General features: G+C 49.8%; 1 protein-coding gene across 3 annotated transcripts in view; it reads left to right on the forward strand.

The window, feature by feature from the left end:
• Window positions 1–19889, forward strand: part of LOC132399397 (interleukin-21 receptor-like) — a 128386-nt gene extending 108497 nt beyond the window's left edge. For all 3 annotated transcript variants that reach the window (XM_059979693.1, XM_059979691.1, XM_059979692.1), the window contains exon 9: window positions 18190–19889. In XM_059979693.1, coding sequence (XP_059835676.1) covers window positions 18190–19146 — 957 coding nt within the window. In that variant the 3' untranslated portion in view covers window positions 19147–19889. The remainder of the gene's footprint in view (window positions 1–18189) is intronic.
• Window positions 19890–20237: the final 348 nt, after the last annotated feature.

Raw genomic sequence — 20237 nt, forward strand, 5'->3', positions numbered from 1 at the left:
AACCCCTCAACCACACCCTAACCAAACCCACCCAAGGCACTTTGCCTGATGTCTGAATCCCTCAACCACACCCTAATGAAACCCGCCCAAGGCCCTTTGCCTGATCCCTGAACCCCTCAACCACACCCTAACCAAACCTACCCAAGGCCCTTTGCCTGATCTCTGAACCCCTCAAACACACCCTAACCAAACCCACCCAAGGCCCTTTGCCTGATCTCTGAATCCCTCAACCACACCCTAACCAAACACACCCAAGGCCCTTTGCCTGATCTCTGAATCCCTCAACCACACCCTAACCAAACCCACCCAAGGCCCTTTGCCTGATCTCTGAATCCCTCATGCACACCCTAACCAAACCCACCCAAGGCCCTTTCCCTGATCTCTGAACCCCTCAACCACACCCTAACCAAACCCGCCCAAGGCCCTTTGCCTGATCTCTGAACCCCTCAACCACACCCTAACCAAACCCACCCAAGGCCTTTTGCCTGATCTCTGAATCCCTCAACCACACCCTAACCAAACCCACCCAAGGCCCTTTGCCTGATCTCTGAATCCCTCAACCACACCCTAACCAAACCCACCCAAGGCCCTTTGCCTGATCTCTGAATCCCTCATGCACACCCTAACCAAACCCACCCAAGGCCCTTTGCCTGATCTCTGAACCCCTCAACCACACCCTAACCAAACACGCCCAAGGCCCTTTGCCTGATCTCTGAATCCCTCAACCACACCCTAACCAAACCCACCCAAGGCCCTTTGCCTGATATCTGAACCCCTCAACCACACCCTAACCAAACCCACCCAAGGCCCTTTGCCTGATCTCTGAATCCCTCAACCACACCCTAACCAAACCCACCCAAGGCCCTTTGCCTGATCTCTGAATCCCTCATGCACACCCTAACCAAACCGGCCCAAGGCCCTTTGCCTGATCTCTGAACCCCTCAACCACACCCTAACCAAACACACCCAAGGCCCTTTGCCTGATGTCTGAACCCGTCAACCACACACTAACCAAACCCGCCCAAGGCCCTTTGCCTGATCTCTGAATCCCTCAACCACACCCTAACCAAACACACACAAGGCCCTTTGCCTGATCTCTGAACCCCTCAACCACAACCTAACCAAACCCACCCACCCAAGGCCCTTTGCCTGATCTCTGAATCCCTCAACCACACCCTAACCAAACCCACCCACCCAAGGCCCTTTGCCTGATCTCTGAACCCCTAAACCACACCATAACCAAACCCACCCAAGGCCCTTTGCCTGATCTCTGAATCCCTCAACCACACCCTAACCAAACACACCCAAGGCCCTTTGCCTGATCTCTGAATCCCTCAACCACACCCTAACCAAACACAGCCAAGGCCCTTTGCCTGATGTCTGAACCCGTCAACCAGACACTAACCAAACCCGCCCAAGGCCCTTTGCCTGATCTCTGAATCACTCAACCACACCCTAACCAAACCCACACAAGGCCCTTTGCCTGATCTCTGAACCCCTCAACCACACCCTAACCAAACCCACCCACCCAAGGCCCTTTGCCTGATCTCTGAATCCCTCAACCACACCCTAACCAAACCCACCCACCTAAGGCCCTTTGCCTGATCTCTGAATCCCTCAACCACACCCTAACCAAACCCACCCACCTAAGGCCCTTTGCCTGATCTCTGAACCCCTCAACCACACCATAACCAAACCCACCCAAGGCCCTTTGCCTGATCTCTGAATCCCTCAACCACACCCTAACCAAACACACCCAAGGCCCTTTGCCTGATATCTGAACCCCTCAACCACACCCTAAACAAACACACCCAAGGCCCTTTGCCTGATATCTGAATCCCTCAACCACACACTAACCAAACCCGCCCAAGGCCCTTTGCCTGTTCTCTGAATCCCTCAACCGCACCCTAACCAAACCCACCCAAGGCCCTTTGCCTGATCTCTGAACCCCTCAAACATACCCTAACCAAACCCACCCAAGGCCCTTTGCCTGATCTCTGAATCCCTCAACCACACCCTAACCAAACCCACACAAGGCCCTTTGCCTGATCTCTGAACCCCTCAACCACACCCTAACCAAACCCACCCAAGGCCCTTTGCCTGATCTCTGAATCCCTCAACCACACCCTAACCAAACCCACCCACCCAAGGCCCTTTGCCTGATCTCTGAACCCCTCAACCACACCATAACCAAACCCACCCAAGGCCCTTTGCCTGATCTCTGAATCCCTCAACCACACCCTAACCAAACCCACCCAAGGCCCTTTGCCTGATCTCTGAATCCCTCAATGACACCATAACCAAACCCACCCAAGGCCCTTTGCCTGATCTCTGAATCCCTCAACCACACACTAACCAAACCCGCCCAAGGCCTTTTGCCTGTTCTCTGAATCCTTCAACCGCACCCTAACCAAACCCACCCAAGGCCCTTTGCCTGATCTCTGAACCCCTCAAACACACCCTAACCAAACCCACCCAAGGCCCTTTGCCTGATCTCTGAATCCCTCAACCACACCCTAACCAAACCCGCCCAAGGCCCTTTGCCTGATCTCTGAATCCCTCATGCACACCCTAACCAAACCCACCCAAGGCCCTTTCCCTGATCTCTGAACCCCTCAACCACACCCTAACCAAACCCGCCAAAGGCCCTTTGCCTGATATCTGAACCCCTCAACCACACCCTAACCAAACCCGCCCAAGGCCTTTTGCCTGATCTCTGAACCCCTCAACCACACCCTAACCAAACCCACCCAAGGCCCTTTGCCTGATCTCTGAACCCCTCAACCACACCATAACCAAACCCACCCAAGGCCCTTTGCCTGATCTCTGAATCCCTCAACCACACCCTAACCAAACCCACCCATGCCCTTTGCCTGATGTCTGAACCCCTCAACCACACACTAACCAAACACGCCCAAGGCCCTTTGCCTGATCTCTGAATCCCTCAACCACACCCTAACCAAACCCGCCCAAGGCCCTTTGCCTGTTCTCTGAATCCCTCAACAACACTCTAACCAAACCCGCCCAAGGCCCTTTGCCTGATCTCTGAACCCCTCAACCACACCCTAACCAAACCTACCCAAGGCCCTTTGCCTGATCTCTGAACCCCTCAAACACACCCTAACCAAACCCACCCAAGGCCCTTTCCCTGATCTCTGAAACCCTCAACCACACCCTAACCAAACACACCCAAGGCCCTTTGCCTGATCTCTGAATCCCTCAACCACACCTTAACCAAACCCACCCAAGGCCCTTTGCCTGTTCTCTGAATCCCTCAACCACACCCTAACCAAACCCGCCCAAGGCCCTTTGCCTGATCTCTGAATCCCTCAACTACACACTAACCAAACCCGCCCAAGGCCTTTTGCCTGTTCTCTGAATCCCTCAACCGCATCCTAACCAAACCCACCCAAGGCCCTTTGCCTGATCTCTGAACCCCTCAAACACACCCTAACCAAACCCACCCAAGGCCCTTTGCCTGATCTCTGAACCCCTCAACCACACCCTAACCAAACCCACCCAAGGCCCTTTGCCTTATCTCTGAACCCCTCAACCACAACCTAACCAAACCCACCCACCCAAGGCCCTTTGCCTGATCTCTGAATCCCTCAACCACACCCTAACCAAACCCACCCAAGGCCCTTTGCCTGATCTCTGAATCCCTCAACCACACCCTAACCAAACACACCCAAGGCCCTTTGCCTGATATCTGAACCCCTCAACCACACCCTAACCAAACCCGCCCAAGGCCCTTTGCCTGATCTCTGAATCCCTCAACCACACCCTAACCAAACACACCCAAGGCCCTTTGCCTGATGTCTGAACCCGTCAACCACACACTAACCAAACCCGCCCAAAGCCCTTTGCCTGATCTCTGAATCCCTCAACCACACCCTAACCAAACCCACACAAGGCCCTTTGCCTGATCTCTGAACCCCTCAACCACACCCTAACCAAACACACCCAAGGCCCTTTGCCTGATCTCTGAATCCCTCAACCACACCCTAAGCAAACCCACCCACCCAAGGCCCTTTGCCTGATGTCTGAACCCGTCAACCAGACACTAACCAAACCCGCCCAAGGCCCTTTGCCTGATCTCTGAATCACTCAACCACACCCTAACCAAACCCACACAAGGCCCTTTGCCTGATCTCTGAACCCCTCAACCACACACTAACCAAACCCGCCCAAGGCCCTTTGCCTGTTCTCTGAATCCCTCAACCGCACCCTAACCAAACCCACCCAAGGCCCTTTGCCTGATCTCTGAACCCCTCAAACATACCCTAACCAAACCCACCCAAGGCCCTTTGCCTGATCTCTGAATCCCTCAACCACACCCTAACCAAACCAACACAAGGCCCTTTGTCTGATCTCTGAACCCCTCAACCACACCCTAACCAAACCCACCCAAGGCCCTTTGCCTGATCTCTGAATCCCTCAAACACACCCTAACCAAACCCACCCACCCAAGGCCCTTTGCCTGATCTCTGAACCCCTCAACCACACCATAACCAAACCCACCCAAGGCCCTTTGCCTGATCTCTGAATCCCTCAACCACACCCTAACCAAACCCACCCAAGGCCCTTTGCCTGATCTCTGAATCCCTCAACCACACCATAACCAAACCCACCCAAGGCCCTTTGCCTGATCTCTGAACCCCTCAACCACACCATAACCAAACCCACCCAAGGCCCTTTGCCTGATCTCTGAACCCCTCAACCACACCATAACCAAACCCACCCAAGGCCCTTTGCCTGATCTCTGAATCCCTCAACCACACCCTAACCAAACACACCCAAGGCCCTTTGCCTGATATCTGAACCCCTCAACCACACCCTAACCAAACACACCCAAGGCCCTTTGCCTGATATCTGAATCCCTCAACCACACACTAACCAAACCCGCCCAAGGCCCTTTGCCTGTTCACTGAATCCCTCAACCGCACCCTAACCAAACCCACCCAAGGCCCTTTGCCTGATCTCTGAACCCCTCAAACATACCCTAACCAAACCCACCCAAGGCCCTTTGCCTGATCTCTGAATCCCTCAACCACACCCTAACCAAACCCACACAAGGCCCTTTGCCTGATCTCTGAACCCCTCAACCACACCCTAACCAAACCCACCCAAGGCCCTTTGCCTGATCTCTGAATCCCTCAACCACACCCTAACCAAACCCACCCACCCAAGGCCCTTTGCCTGATCTCTGAACCCCTCAACCACACCATAACCAAACCCACCCAAGGCCCTTTGCCTGATCTCTGAATCCCTCAACCACACCCTAACCAAACCCACCCAAGGCCCTTTGCCTGATCTCTGAATCCCTCAATGACACCATAACCAAACCCACCCAAGGCCCTTTGCCTGATCTCTGAATCCCTCAACCACACACTAACCAAACCCGCCCAAGGCCTTTTGCCTGTTCTCTGAATCCTTCAACCGCACCCTAACCAAACCCACCCAAGGCCCTTTGCCTGATCTCTGAACCCCTCAAACACACCCTAACCAAACCCACCCAAGGCCCTTTGCCTGATCTCTGAATCCCTCAACCACACCCTAACCAAACCCGCCCAAGGCCCTTTGCCTGATCTCTGAATCCCTCATGCACACCCTAACCAAACCCACCCAAGGCCCTTTCCCTGATCTCTGAACCCCTCAACCACACCCTAACCAAACCCGCCCAAGGCCCTTTGCCTGATCTCTGAACCCCTCAACCACACCCTAACCAAACCCGCCCAAGGCCTTTTGCCTGATCTCTGAACCCCTCAACCACACCCTAACCAAACCCACCCAAGGCCCTTTGCCTGATCTCTGAACCCCTCAACCACACCATAACCAAACCCACCCAAGGCCCTTTGCCTGATCTCTGAATCCCTCAACCACACCCTAACCAAACCCACCCATGCCCTTTGCCTGATGTCTGAACCCCTCAACCACACACTAACCAAACACGCCCAAGGCCCTTTGCCTGATCTCTGAATCCCTCAACCACACCCTAACCAAACCCGCCCAAGGCCCTTTGCCTGTTCTCTGAATCCCTCAACAACACTCTAACCAAACCCGCCCAAGGCCCTTTGCCTGATCTCTGAACCCCTCAACCACACCCTAACCAAACCTACCCAAGGCCCTTTGCCTGATCTCTGAACCCCTCAAACACACCCTAACCAAACCCACCCAAGGCCCTTTCCCTGATCTCTGAAACCCTCAACCACACCCTAACCAAACACACCCAAGGCCCTTTGCCTGATCTCTGAATCCCTCAACCACACCCTAACCAAACCCACCCAAGGCCCTTTGCCTGTTCTCTGAATCCCTCAACCACACCCTAACCAAACCCGCCCAAGGCCCTTTGCCTGATCTCTGAATCCCTCAACTACACACTAACCAAACCCGCCCAAGGCCTTTTGCCTGTTCTCTGAATCCCTCAACCGCATCCTAACCAAACCCACCCAAGGCCCTTTGCCTGATCTCTGAACCCCTCAAACACACCCTAACCAAACCCACCCAAGGCCCTTTGCCTGATCTCTGAACCCCTCAACCACACCCTAACCAAACCCACCCAAGGCCCTTTGCCTTATCTCTGAACCCCTCAACCACAACCTAACCAAACCCACCCACCCAAGGCCCTTTGCCTGATCTCTGAATCCCTCAACCACACCCTAACCAAACCCACCCAAGGCCCTTTGCCTGATCTCTGAATCCCTCAACCACACCCTAACCAAACACACCCAAGGCCCTTTGCCTGATATCTGAACCCCTCAACCACACCCTAACCAAACCCGCCCAAGGCCCTTTGCCTGATCTCTGAATCCCTCAACCACACCCTAACCAAACACACCCAAGGCCCTTTGCCTGATGTCTGAACCCGTCAACCACACACTAACCAAACCCGCCCAAAGCCCTTTACCTGATCTCTGAATCCCTCAACCACACCCTAACCAAACCCACACAAGGCCCTTTGCCTGATCTCTGAACCCCTCAACCACACCCTAACCAAACACACCCAAGGCCCTTTGCCTGATCTCTGAATCCCTCAACCACACACTAACCAAACACAGCCAAGGCCCTTTGCCTGATGTCTGAACCCGTCAACCAGACACTAACCAAACCCGCCCAAGGCCCTTTGCCTGATCTCTGAATCACTCAACCACACCCTAACCAAACCCACACAAGGCCCTTTGCCTGATCTCTGAACCCCTCAACCACACCCTAACCAAACCCACCCACCCAAGGCCCTTTGCCTGATCTCTGAATCCCTCAACCACACCCTAACCAAACCCACCCACCTAAGGCCCTTTGCCTGATCTCTGAACCCCTCAACCACACCATAACCAAACCCACCCAAGGCCCTTTGCCTGATATCTGAATCCCTCAACCACACACTAACCAAACCCGCCCAAGGCCCTTTGCCTGTTCTCTGAATCCCTCAACCGCACCCTAACCAAACCCACCCAAGGCCCTTTGCCTGATCTCTGAACCCCTCAAACATACCCTAACCAAACCCACCCAAGGCCCTTTGCCTGATCTCTGAATCCCTCAACCACACCCTAACCAAACCAACACAAGGCCCTTTGTCTGATCTCTGAACCCCTCAACCACACCCTAACCAAACCCACCCAAGGCTCTTTGCCTGATCTCTGAATCCCTCAAACACACCCTAACCAAACCCACCCACCCAAGGCCCTTTGCCTGATCTCTGAACCCCTCAACCACACCATAACCAAACCCACCCAAGGCCCTTTGCCTGATCTCTGAATCCCTCAACCACACCCTAACCAAACCCACCCAAGGCCCTTTGCCTGATCTCTGAATCCCTCAACCACACCATAACCAAACCCACCCAAGGCCCTTTGCCTGATCTCTGAATCCCTCAACCACACACTAACCAAACCCGCCCAAGGCCTTTTGCCTGTTCTCTGAATCCCTCAACCGCACCCTAACCAAACCCACCCAAGGCTCTTTGCCTGATCTCTGAACCCCTCAAACACACCCTAACCAAACCCACCCAAGGCCCTTTGCCTGATCTCTGAATCCCTCAACCACACCCTAACCAAACCCACCCAAGGCCCTTTGCCTGATCTCTGAATCCCTCATGCACACCCTAACCAAACCCACCCAAGTCCCTTTCCCTGATCTCTGAACCCCTCAACCACACCCTAACCAAACCCGCCCAAGGCCCTTTGCCTGATCTCTGAACCCCTCAACCACACCCTAACCAAACCTGCCCAAGGCCTTTTGCCTGATCTCTGAACCCCTCAACCACACCCTAACCAAACCCACCCAAGGCCCTTTGCCTGATCTCTGAACCCCTCAACCACACCATAACCAAACCCACCCAAGGCCCTTTGCCTGATCTCTGAATCCCTCAACCACACCCTAACCAAACCCACCCATGCCCTTTGCCTGATGTCTGAACCCCTCAACCACACACTAACCAAACACGCCCAAGGCCCTTTGCCTGATCTCTGAATCCCTCAACCACACCCTAACCAAACCCGCCCAAGGCCCTTTGCCTGTTCTCTGAATCCCTCAACAACACTCTAACCAAACCCGCCCAAGGCCCTATGCCTGATCTCTGAACCCCTCAACCACACCCTAACCAAACCTACCCAAGGCCCTTTGCCTGATCTCTGAACCCCTCAAACACACCCTAACCAAACCCACCCAAGGCCCTTTGCCTGATCTCTGAAACCCTCAACCACACCCTAACCAAACACACCCAAGGCCCTTTGCCTGATCTCTGAATCCCTCAACCACACCCTAACCAAACCCACCCAAGGCCCTTTGCCTGTTCTCTGAATCCCTCAACCACACCCTAACCAAACCCGCCCAAGGCCCTTTGCCTGATCTCTGAATCCCTCAACCACACACTAACCAAACCCGCCCAAGGCCTTTTGCCTGTTCTCTGAATCACTCAACTGCACCCTAACCAAACCCACCCAAGGCCCTTTGCCTGATCTCTGAACCCCTCAAACACACCCTAACCAAACCCACCCAAGGCCCTTTGCCTGATCTCTGAACCCCTCAACCACACCCTAACCAAACCCACCCAAGGCCCTTTGCCTTATCTCTGAACCCCTCAACCACAACCTAACCAAACCCACCCACCCAAGGCCCTTTGCCTGATCTCTGAATCCCTCAACCACACCCTAACCAAACCCACACAAGGCCCTTTGCCTGATCTCTGAACCCCTCAACCACACCCTAACCAAACACACCCAAGGCCCTTTGCCTGATCTCTGAATCCCTCAACCACACCCTAACCAAACCCACCCACCCAAGGCCCTTTGCCTGATCTCTGAATCCCTCAACCACACACTAACCAAACACAGCCAAGGCCCTTTGCCTGATGTCTGAACCCGTCAACCAGACACTAACCAAACCCGCCCAAGGCCCTTTGCCTGATCTCTGTATCACTCAACCACACCCTAACCAAACCCACACAAGGCCCTTTGCCTGATCTCTGAACCCCTCAACCACACCCTAACCAAACCCACCCACCCAAGGCCCTTTGCCTGATCTCTGAATCCCTCAACCACACCCTAACCAAACCCACCCACCTAAGGCCCTTTGCCTGATCTCTGAACCCCTCAACCACACCATAACCAAACCCACCCAAGGCCCTTTGCCTGATCTCTGAATCCCTCAACCACACCCTAACCAAACACACCCAAGGCCCTTTGCCTGATATCTGAACCCCTCAACCACACCCTAACCAAACACACCCAAGGCCCTTTGCCTGATATCTGAATCCCTCAACCACACACTAACCAAACACGCCCAAGGCCCTTTGCCTGATCTCTGAATCCCTCAACCACACCCTAATGAAACCCGCCCAAGGCCTTTTGCCTGATCTCTGAATCCCTCAACCACACCCTAACCAAACCCACACAAGGCCCTTTGCCTGATCTCTGAATCCCTCAACCACACCCTAACCAAACACACCCAAGGCCCTTTGCCTGATATCTGAACCCCTCAACCACACCCTAACCAAACCCGCCCAAGGCCCTTTGCCTTATCTCTGAACCCCTCAACCACAACCTAACCAAACCCACCCACCCAAGGCCCTTTGCCTGATCTCTGAATCCCTCAACCACACCTTAACCAAACCCACCCAAGGCCCTTTGCCTGATCTCTGAATCCCTCAACCACACCCTAACCAAACACACCCAAGGCCCTTTGCCTGATATCTGAACCCCTCAACCACACCCTAACCAAACCCGCCCAAGGCCCTTTGCCTGATCTCTGAATCCCTCAACCACACCCTAACCAAACACACCCAAGGCCCTTTGCCTGATGTCTGAACCCGTCAACCACACACTAACCAAACCCGCCCAAAGCCCTTTGCCTGATCTCTGAATCCCTCAACCACACCCTAACCAAACCCACACAAGGCCCTTTGCCTGATCTCTGAACCCCTCAACCACACCCTAACCAAACCCACCCAAGGCCCTTTGCCTGATCTCTGAATCCCTCAACCACACCCTAAGCAAACCCACCCACCCAAGGCCCTTTGCCTGATCTCTGAACCCCTCAACCACACCATAACCAAACCCACCCAAGGCCCTTTGCCTGATCTCTGAATCCCTCAACCACACCCTAACCAAACACACCCAAGGCCCTTTGCCTGATGACTGAACCCGTCAACCACACACTAACCAAACCCGCCCAAGGCCCTTTGCCTGATCTCTGAATCCCTCAACCACACCCTAACCAAACCCACACAAGGCCCTTTGCCTGATCTCTGAACCCCTCAACCACACCCTAACCAAACCCACCCACCCAAGGCCCTTTGCCTGATCTCTGAATCCCTCAACCACACCCTAACCAAACCCACCCACCCAAGGCCCTTTGCCTGATCTCTGAACCCCTCAACCACACCATAACCAAACCCACCCAAGGCCCTTTGCCTGATCTCTGAATCCCTCAACCACACCCTAACCAAACACACCCAAGGCCTTTTGCCTGATATCTGAACCCCTCAACCACACCCTAACCAAACCCACCCAAGGCCCTTTGCCTGTTCTCTGAATCCCTCAACAACACCCTAACCAAACCCGCCCAAGGCCCTTTGCCTGATCTCTGAACCCCTCAACCACACCCTAACCAAACCTACCCAAGGCCCTTTGCCTGATCTCTGAATCCCTCAACCACACCCTAACCAAACCCGCCCAAGTCCCTTTGCCTGTTCTCTGAATCCCTCAACCACACCCTAACCAAACCCGCCCAAGGCCCTTTGCCTGTTCTCTGAATCCCTCAACCACACCCTAACCAAACCCGCCCAAGGCCCTTTGCCTGATCTCTGAATCCCTCAACCACACACTAACCAAACCCGCCCAAGGCCTTTTGCCTGATCTCTGAATCCCTCAACCACACCCTAACCAAACCCACACAAGGCCCTTTGCCTGATCTCTGAATCCCTCAACCACACCCTAACAAACACACCCAAGGCCCTTTGCCTGATGTCTGAACCCGTCAACCACACACTAACCAAACCCGTCCAAGGCCCTTTGCCTGATCTCTGAATCCCTCAGCCACACCCTAACCAAACCCACCCAAGGCCCTTTGCCTGATCTCTGAACCCCTCATCCACACCCTAACCAAACCCACCCAAGGCCCTTTGCCTGTTCTCTGAATCCCTCAACCACACCCTAACCAAACCCGCCCAAGGCCCTTTGCCTGTTCTCTGAATCCCTCAACCACACCCTAACCAAACCTACCCAAGGCCCTTTGCCTGATCTCTGAATCCCTCAACCACACCCTAACCAAACCTACCCAAGGCCCTTTGCCTGATCTCTGAATCCCTCAACCACACCCTAACCAAACCCACCCAAGGCCCTTTGCCTGATCTCTGAATCCCTCAACCACACCCTAATCAAACCCGCCCAAGGCCCTTTGTGTGATGTCTGTATTCCCAGATAGCACAACCCTCTGGTCACCTGCTGGCCATCACCCAGAGTCACAGGCCAGTTTCTGTGTTGCCTACTGAATCTGCCAGCAGCTGCGGGCACTTGCAACGGGGAAGTACAGAACTGGAATGCCCTTCTGTAGACTCTCAGATGGGCAGGGAGCATCAGGGAAGGTCTCCACTAATGGATACGGAAGTGCTAAAACTCTGCCAAAGGAGGAAAGATTTGGACAAAACCCAAAAGATAGTTCCGGCTGTCTGGTTTTGGTGATTGTTCTGCAATGCAAACTCAGATGAGGTGAAGGAAATTGATGAATCTCAGATATTTAACAGGATAAGCTTATTGTGGCATATCTGCTGAGTGCTGACATGGGCACGTACCTGTTTGTGCACACATAAACTCACAAGAGCATGCACATGCTGAAATTCAAACGTGTATACACACCCATACATGTAAGCACAAGCTCAGAAGCACACACGTGCACAGACTTGTTCACACGCAAACACACACACAGACACACACACCATCCAGCTCTTGATTTGAGGTGCTGTTTGGTGCTTCTTCCTCTTTGGTGATCTTTTGGAGATATTACTATTGATCAATATCAGAGCTGTCAATGTACCAATATAAGAAAACCTTGAAGTGTGTTTAGAGCTTTCACAGGAGAGAGATCAACAATAATTTTCCCTTCAGGGCAAAGCAGAACAGCTTGTGCCAGAAAAGTGCAGGAATGGTGTGTTTGGGACACATTGAAGCTGTGATGTCTCTGTTAACTTGTGGGTTGTCCATTTTACACCCGCAGAGTACTGCTTACATCTTCTTTAATCTAATTTGTAGCTGCGTCAGAAAGCCTGAGGAAGAGGCTGGGTCTGTTAATTCTTTGGTTGAGTTACATAATGAGTCCATTGCCCTTCCCCCACGCTGTGCTCAATCCACCATTATATGGCCGTCCATGTTTCCTGCTTTGTTCTTCTTTCCAGCTCAGTGTCCTGAACGAGCCTCTCTGCTCTCCTTGAAGGCTAAGTCAATCTGTTTCCACATTATGTTGATCCTGTCCGCTGACTCATCCACATTAAGGTCCTGCAAGGCCTGGAATCTGTTCTTAAACTGAATGGTGAAGGCAGATCTCACACTGGTGTCCTTGAGCTTCTCAAAGTCAAAACCCTCCTTTGTACATGTGTTCTGGTCCCAGTGCTTTTCAGTTTGAGTTTCATCGCTGTTACAACACGGTGTTGATCACTTCCTGTCTTCCCTTTACATCTCGCAAGGATTGTCTCCGTGTACCATTGATCATCCACCGTGGCTCTCGACCTTTTTCAATAATTTTTCCATTTTGGGATATTGTTGTAGGATCTGTCCCTTCCAACAGCATATCCAACGATTTGTTACAGTAGCTTGTGATCATGAAGAACTATCTTCAGATGCTGGAAATCTAAAGTAAGGACCAAAAGTGCTGGAAGTGCAGTGGCTATGGGAAGAGAAACAGAATTAACGTTTCATTTTGAAGATCTTTCATTAGAGCTGGGAAGGAGCACAAGAATCTTATGAAACTGCGGGGAGGGTGGAGGAGGAGGATCACTGACAAATTGGAACTGGGGTGACCATGGGGATAAACTACACTCAGTAGCCACTTTATAGAAGTGTACCTAATAAAGTGGCTGGTCAGTGTATGTCCAGCTGCTGTAGCTCCTCTGTTTACAGGTTTGACGCGTTGTGCGCTCAGAGGCGCTTTTCTGCACACTACTGTTGTAACAGGTGCTCATTTGTGTTACTGTCACCTTCCTGTCAGCTTGAACCAGTCTGCCTGTTCTCCTCTGACCTCCCTCATTAAAAGGTGCCTTCTTCCACAGAGCTGCAACTCACTGGTTGCTTTTTGTTTTTTTTTTGTATCATTCTCTGTAAACTCAAGAGTTCGTTATGTGTGCAAATCCCAGAAAATCAGCAGTTTCTCAGAAGAATGGAACCACTTTGGCAGGAACAGGCCCAAGTCACTTAGATCACATTTCTTCCCCATTCTAACATTTGGTCTGTACAACAGCTGAACCTCTTGACCATGTCTGCATGCTTTTATGCATTGAGTTGCTGCCACGTGACTGGGTGATTAGATATTTGCATTAACGAGCAGGTGTACCTAATAAAGTGGCCACTGAGTGTAAAGTCAAGGTTATCTGGTCAGTGAGTGAACAGGAGCAGTTAGAGACAGGAAAACTAGCTCTTTTATCTCCTTTCCACTATTTGTGGTCTATAATGTACACCATCTCTGCGACAGAGAGGGGCACTCCTATCAACAGGTGTACATTTGCATGATTAGCATGCACTTTACAGTACAGGCGACCTGGATTCATTTCCCACCCGTAAGGGGCTTGTACATTTACCCCGCGACCACAAGGGCTTCCTCCGGGTGCTCCGGTTTCCCCACATAGTCCACAAAAAAAAAAGTACCTGTTAGTAGGTTAATTGGTCATAGTAAATTGTCCTGTGAACAAACTAGAATTAAAAGAACTGTCAGATAATCAAGGGTAATTCTAAAACATTGTATAAGTAGATGAAGGGAAAGATAATCAGAAAAAAGTGATTGCAGGGATCTGAAAATTGTAGCCTGAATGTGTCGGAAAAGTCTATGTAAATTTCTGAAAGAATACTTTGCATTTCTGTTCCTGAAGGAGAGTGATGTCATTCCAAGGGAAAGTGACAAGTTGGATTGTAAGTGATCTCACTGGCAGAAAGCAAAGGGTGGTAGTCAGCAGGAACCTGAATGCAGTGGGATTCTACAAGGCTCAGTTGTAAGCTGCTGGCTTCTTGTAGTGTACATAAATGACTTGGACTTTGAAGAAGTTAACTAAAACGGGCCGATGAGTTGACAGAGTGGAAGAATGTTTTGGGCTAAAAGACCCAGAGCACTACAGGATGCAAGAGGGTCAGTGGGTTGGAAAGGGTAAAAAAAAATTGCAAATACTGATTGTCCAAGGGAAGATGACTGGGAAATGAATTTTAACATTGGAATACAAGTCAATCAGATCAAAGCATCAAAGTCCGAGTAGAAATCCTTTAATTCATTTGTCTTTGGGGATTTTGGCACATTGTGCACCTTTTTATTGTAACAAAATGGTGTCAGAATGCTGTTTTCAACCCGGCGAGGATCGGGGTCCTGCTCTGATGATGTGACACATCCGACCCTGTATAGTGATTAGACACATTTTTTGGTGGAGGGGGGGAGGAATACAAGCAGAAGTGGATGGTGCAATTTCAGAATACAGCCAGGAATGACCACAAGGATGCAGAACATAAGAAAATAGAAACGGGGGTAGGCCATTAAGCCTGCCCCGCCATTTGATGTAATCATGGCTGATCTGTCCAGACCTCATCAGTTCCCTGACTTCCTCTTAACTACTCCAAACTGGCTTCGATATCTCTGTCAGGTAGTAAATTCCACAGATTCACCACTCTCTGTTCTATTCCATGTAAATGCAATTTTCCCCTGTCCAACATCTAAACAATTGGTTCTCTTTGAAGAAATTAACAAATTAATGCCCCACACTTCCAGGTTAAACTTCCTAATGTTGGAATGTTTACAACAGCTTCATCTGTACTCAACCAATTTCTTCTAATGCTCAACCAATGTCCTTCCAGTCATTAGCTGAATTCATATAATGTGACCAGATGCAAGTGTACTGGAAACAAAGAAGTGGAATGGTAGCAAGTGTCATTGGACAGAGATATGGTTGATCTTGACCACTGAGTTGAAGACTGTGGAGAATTATCTAGTGCACATTAGTCACAAGTGTGTTGTCATCACAGAACTGAAGTAGCCACTAGCTTGGATCTGTGAAAGATATCACTATTTATAATTTTGCTTTTCCTCACAAGGCAGATAAACTTCCTTGGTAAGGTGTGGCAGAGCCTTCCCTGCGTTTTGTTACTGTTGTGTTGCCCCTGTGTAATTGTCCACTAGGTGTCCTGACAAGAATCGCAAGTAGATTGCCAGGCCTTTCTTCTACACAGATACTGCTGCCCAGGTTGGGACCCAGCTGGATTCGAACCCAGGACCGTCTGTCTTGGAGTCCAGTGCTGATGCCACTACACCACCTTGCATAAAATTGTCAAGCAGTGGGGCTCTGCTTTCCACACAAGACCTTACACATGATATGTTTGTGAATACTGAGGGTTTTTAAACCTGGAACGATAGCTTTCAGCCCTTACTGTCTATGCTCAGGATTGTTTATTGGGGCATGGAGAATGAGCTTTAGTTAGCTCTGCTCTACCCACACCGAATATTTGAATGAACACTATAAAGGAAGTGCAGACTGCTCTATTTTGAATCTTAACAGTGCTGTACCTGCCCCGGAAATATGTGATTGAACACTATAGATTAGGGAGTACCTTACCACTGCAAGGGGCGCTTGATGATGCAGTGTTAGAGCAGGTTTACATCTTTACTTAATCTTCTCCTTCTCTGTCTCTACTTGGGGTTCAATGTCATTGAAGCAGGTTTGCCGTTTTTCTGTTTCATTTCTACCGAGTTCCAAATGTCCTGTTGGTTTGCATCAGAGGTGTCATTTGATCTGAGTCCCTGTCTCTGGCTGACCTAATTCAGAATTAAATAATTCTGATCTAATTCAGAATTAGGTTCACTATCACTGTCAGATGTCATGAAATATGTTGTTTGGTGGCAGCAGTACAGGGCAGCATGGTAGTGTAACGGTTAGCACAAGGCTTTACAGAGCAGGCGATCGGGGTTCACTTCCCGCTGCCTGTAAGGAGTTTGTACATTCACCCTGTGACCGCATGGGTTTATTCCGGGTGCTCCAGTTTCTCCCTACAGTCCACAGATGCAATGATTGGTCATTGTAAACTGTCCTGTGATTAGGCCATGATCAACTCAGGGAATTGCTGGGTGGCGCGGCTTGAAGGATGGGCCTGTTCCACGCTGAATCTCAATACATAAATAAATAAACAAACAAATAAAAACTACTATGTAAAAATAAATAAATAATGCAAAAAAGGAAGAGCAAAGTAGTGTTAATATCCTCATGGACTGTTCAGAAATATAGTAACAGAGAGGAAGAAGCTGTTCCTAAAACGTTGAGCATGGCACCTCAGGCTCCTTATCTCCTCCCTGATGGTAGTAATGAGAACAGGATGTGTCCAGGGTGGGACATTCTCCTGCAGACCATAATTCTGAGAAACTCACAATGGCTCTTAGCCTTCTGTTCCACATTGACAACTTTACAAACTATGCATTAGGTAACCTTTGTAACCCTTTGTATTCCTCACTATCTGTTATTCCTTCCCATCGTTACAGTGAAGCACTTTGGTACTTACGCAATTAGAGAAAGGTGCTCTAGGAATAAGAATTCTCTCTTTTTTCACATATTGTTCCCTCCCCCAGGTTTTTGGTGTTTAGAAGAGGCCAGTATAAACACCACTCCTTCTGTCACATTGCTTTGGTAACTTCTCCCAATAAAGATTCAATTGCTTGTAACTTCTCCCCTACCTAGCCAGTGAATTTCAGGGTCAAGCTCAGCAGTTCTCTCTCTCTGCTCAGTCCATTTTCATGGTCAAGACTTGCTGTCGGACATTTGGGATATGGCCCAAGTGCGGAGAGAGAGAGGGACACTGATGCAAGTTCACTGACTTTAATAAAATCTGTTGCCGAATCTAAAGGAAAAGAATAACAATTAATGCTAGGCCAACTAAAAACCTCAAACTGAAAGTTAATGCCAACACCGTGGCTGGATGCAATAACCAGCATTAAATGAATAATGCTCCTTGACAGCGTCAGTCGAAGAGGTAATCTTCTTTCCAGACAAGGATGAGAGTAAACCAGGAGCTTAAATGTTGCTGTGCTTTTGGTCAGTCTTGACAAGACTAGAACGAGAAGAGCGGAGTTAAATACCACTGTAATGAGACAGTAATTAGCTGGGATGTGTATTCTCACAGATGCAATTGGCGAACCTGACGTGCAGCTTGCCTGTGGGGGGTGAGTATACCCCACAGCAGAGTCTATAGTTGTAACATCTTACTTGATTTTTTACATCTTATTTGATGTATTCTTCAAGCAATGCCATTGAACTTGTGGTACCAACTAATTAGCAATATTGATTGATCAATGTTTAAATTGGCTCTAATTTGTGACTCTTTGCATGGTCATGTTATTGAATCAGATTGGTGCATGACAAATCATTACTCAGGTATCTAGAATGCACGAGAGATTTACCTGCGACACAATGAAACATGAGCCAGCAGTCGATTCTGATCTGTTGTCTCTTTCCTCTTTCAGAAGTGGGTTAATGCTCGATACCCAGACGTACTGTATGAAGTCAGTGAAAAGAATGCGATGGTCTTGGAGAAAGGTGACGCAGTACAGGTGTACGACAAACTCAGCACTCTCGACAAAACATCAATGATGGGACTGAAGTCTTGGGAGAAGCAGCCTGACTTTCATTCCTCGTGGCAAGCCTTAGGTGACCCAAGTACCTGTACCTCAGCTCACTCCAGGGGCCAGTTTGGGAACAACGTCCAAAAGTGGAAGGATAAGTCCTATGGCCGGGTCTCAATTGATACTGTGACAGTGACTAATGAGTCTAATTGCTCTTATTGCAAATACAAATCCAAGCCAAGCAAAGCACCCTACATGACCCAATGTAATAGTAATCCTGCAAGAGAGAATTCCAATGTGCAGGATTATCCCCCTACCAGCCACTTTTTCACTCATTTACACCTATTTACGTCAGGAGTCCCTCCGCTCTGCGGTGACGCCGCACCACGAACTGACATGCTGTCCCTGTTGCGGTCCTCTGGTGCTCTGGATGGAGCAGATGGAAACGTTCTAGGTCTTCAGTGCCTCAACATTGACTGGGACCCAGAAAATGAAACTTCCTCTCTGAACGATGAAGAGGCCTCTTGGGCTGATAGAAATGTAGGCGAGGGTGGCTCGTGGAGTGACGGAAGCTTAGATGCCATCTCCTCCTGCAGCAGGCCGGAGCCAGACCTTGGTTATCCAAAGATATCATTGGATTTAGACACCGTTGATAGTGGATTCACTGAAAATGATCCCTATTTCATGAGCACTGTTGATTTGGCGTGTAATAATAGTATGGGAGCTGATGGGGCTGACTGTGGGAAAGAGTCAGATGATAACACAAATTCCGAGGAGCTAACGCAGTATTACAGGAGCTACGTCAAGCAGTGGGTGAAGTCCCCAGATACTAGCGCAGACTGCAATACTCAAGAATAGCATCGGCCAGCTCCTAGCCTTCGTCAAGTGGAAGCCTGCCAGAATATGATCCCTACCTAGGAAAAGTGACAGCTCTCTGGGGATTGAATCTCCATCATATAACGATGGTTGCCCTGCGTTATTTTTTATTAAATTTAGAATGCTGTAAAGGGAAATGTGTTAGACAACATGTCTTCCTATGCTGATTTGTTAAGATAATATAAGCCTCAGTAAGCATTTCAGAATCAGAATCAAAATCAGGTTTAATATCTCCGGCATAGTTTGTGAAACTTTTAAACTTTATGGCAGCAGTACTATGCAATACATAATAATAGAGAAATAACTGTGAATTACATTAAGTATATATATATATATATACATACAATTGTTAAATTAAGTAAGTGGTGCAAAAGTAGAAATTTTAAAAAAAGTAGTGAGGTAGTGTTCAAGGGTTCAATATCCATTCAGAAATTGGATGGCAGAGGGGAAGAAGCTGTTCCTGAATCGCTGAGTGACTTCTGGACCTCCTACCTGATGGTAACAGTGAGAAAAGGGCATGCTCTGGGTGATGTGGGTCCTTAGTGATGGATGCCTCCTGCTGTTTGTCCTCAACAGTGTGATCTTTGACTTGGATTTCCTAGCTGTGTGCTACCTGGAAATTTTTCTAATTATCCCAGTCTTCAAAGTCTGTAATATACCTCATCCCCTGAGCTGTCAGTAGATTTTTTTTAGCCAACAAAGGAAATAAATAAACTCGTCCTTGAGTAAGACTGACCTGCTAACATTTCTTTCAGTTAAATTACTCAATCGGTGACTCAATGGTGCTACTACACAACCGGATCTATCACTTTGGGCTTGATCTCTGAATCTGCCCATGGGCAGTGTCTGGGATAACTGTCAGCTCTTATTTACTTAACAGCTAGGAAACTGGCCACGTCAGTCGAGGTGTTCAGCACTCACCTGGCCAGATACCTACCCATCAGCCCTGGTGGTGAAAGAGTAGACCTCGTCATGCCTCTAAAGTGAGGTATCAACAGGCCTTTGTGCCGGGGGGTGACCTCCACGAGCAGCAAGCCAGGATCCAACAAGCTTACTGCTAAGTGGCAGGAAGT

This window comes from Hypanus sabinus, chromosome 9 (assembly GCF_030144855.1).
Source record: "Hypanus sabinus isolate sHypSab1 chromosome 9, sHypSab1.hap1, whole genome shotgun sequence".
NCBI classification, from domain to species: domain Eukaryota; kingdom Metazoa; phylum Chordata; class Chondrichthyes; order Myliobatiformes; family Dasyatidae; genus Hypanus; species Hypanus sabinus.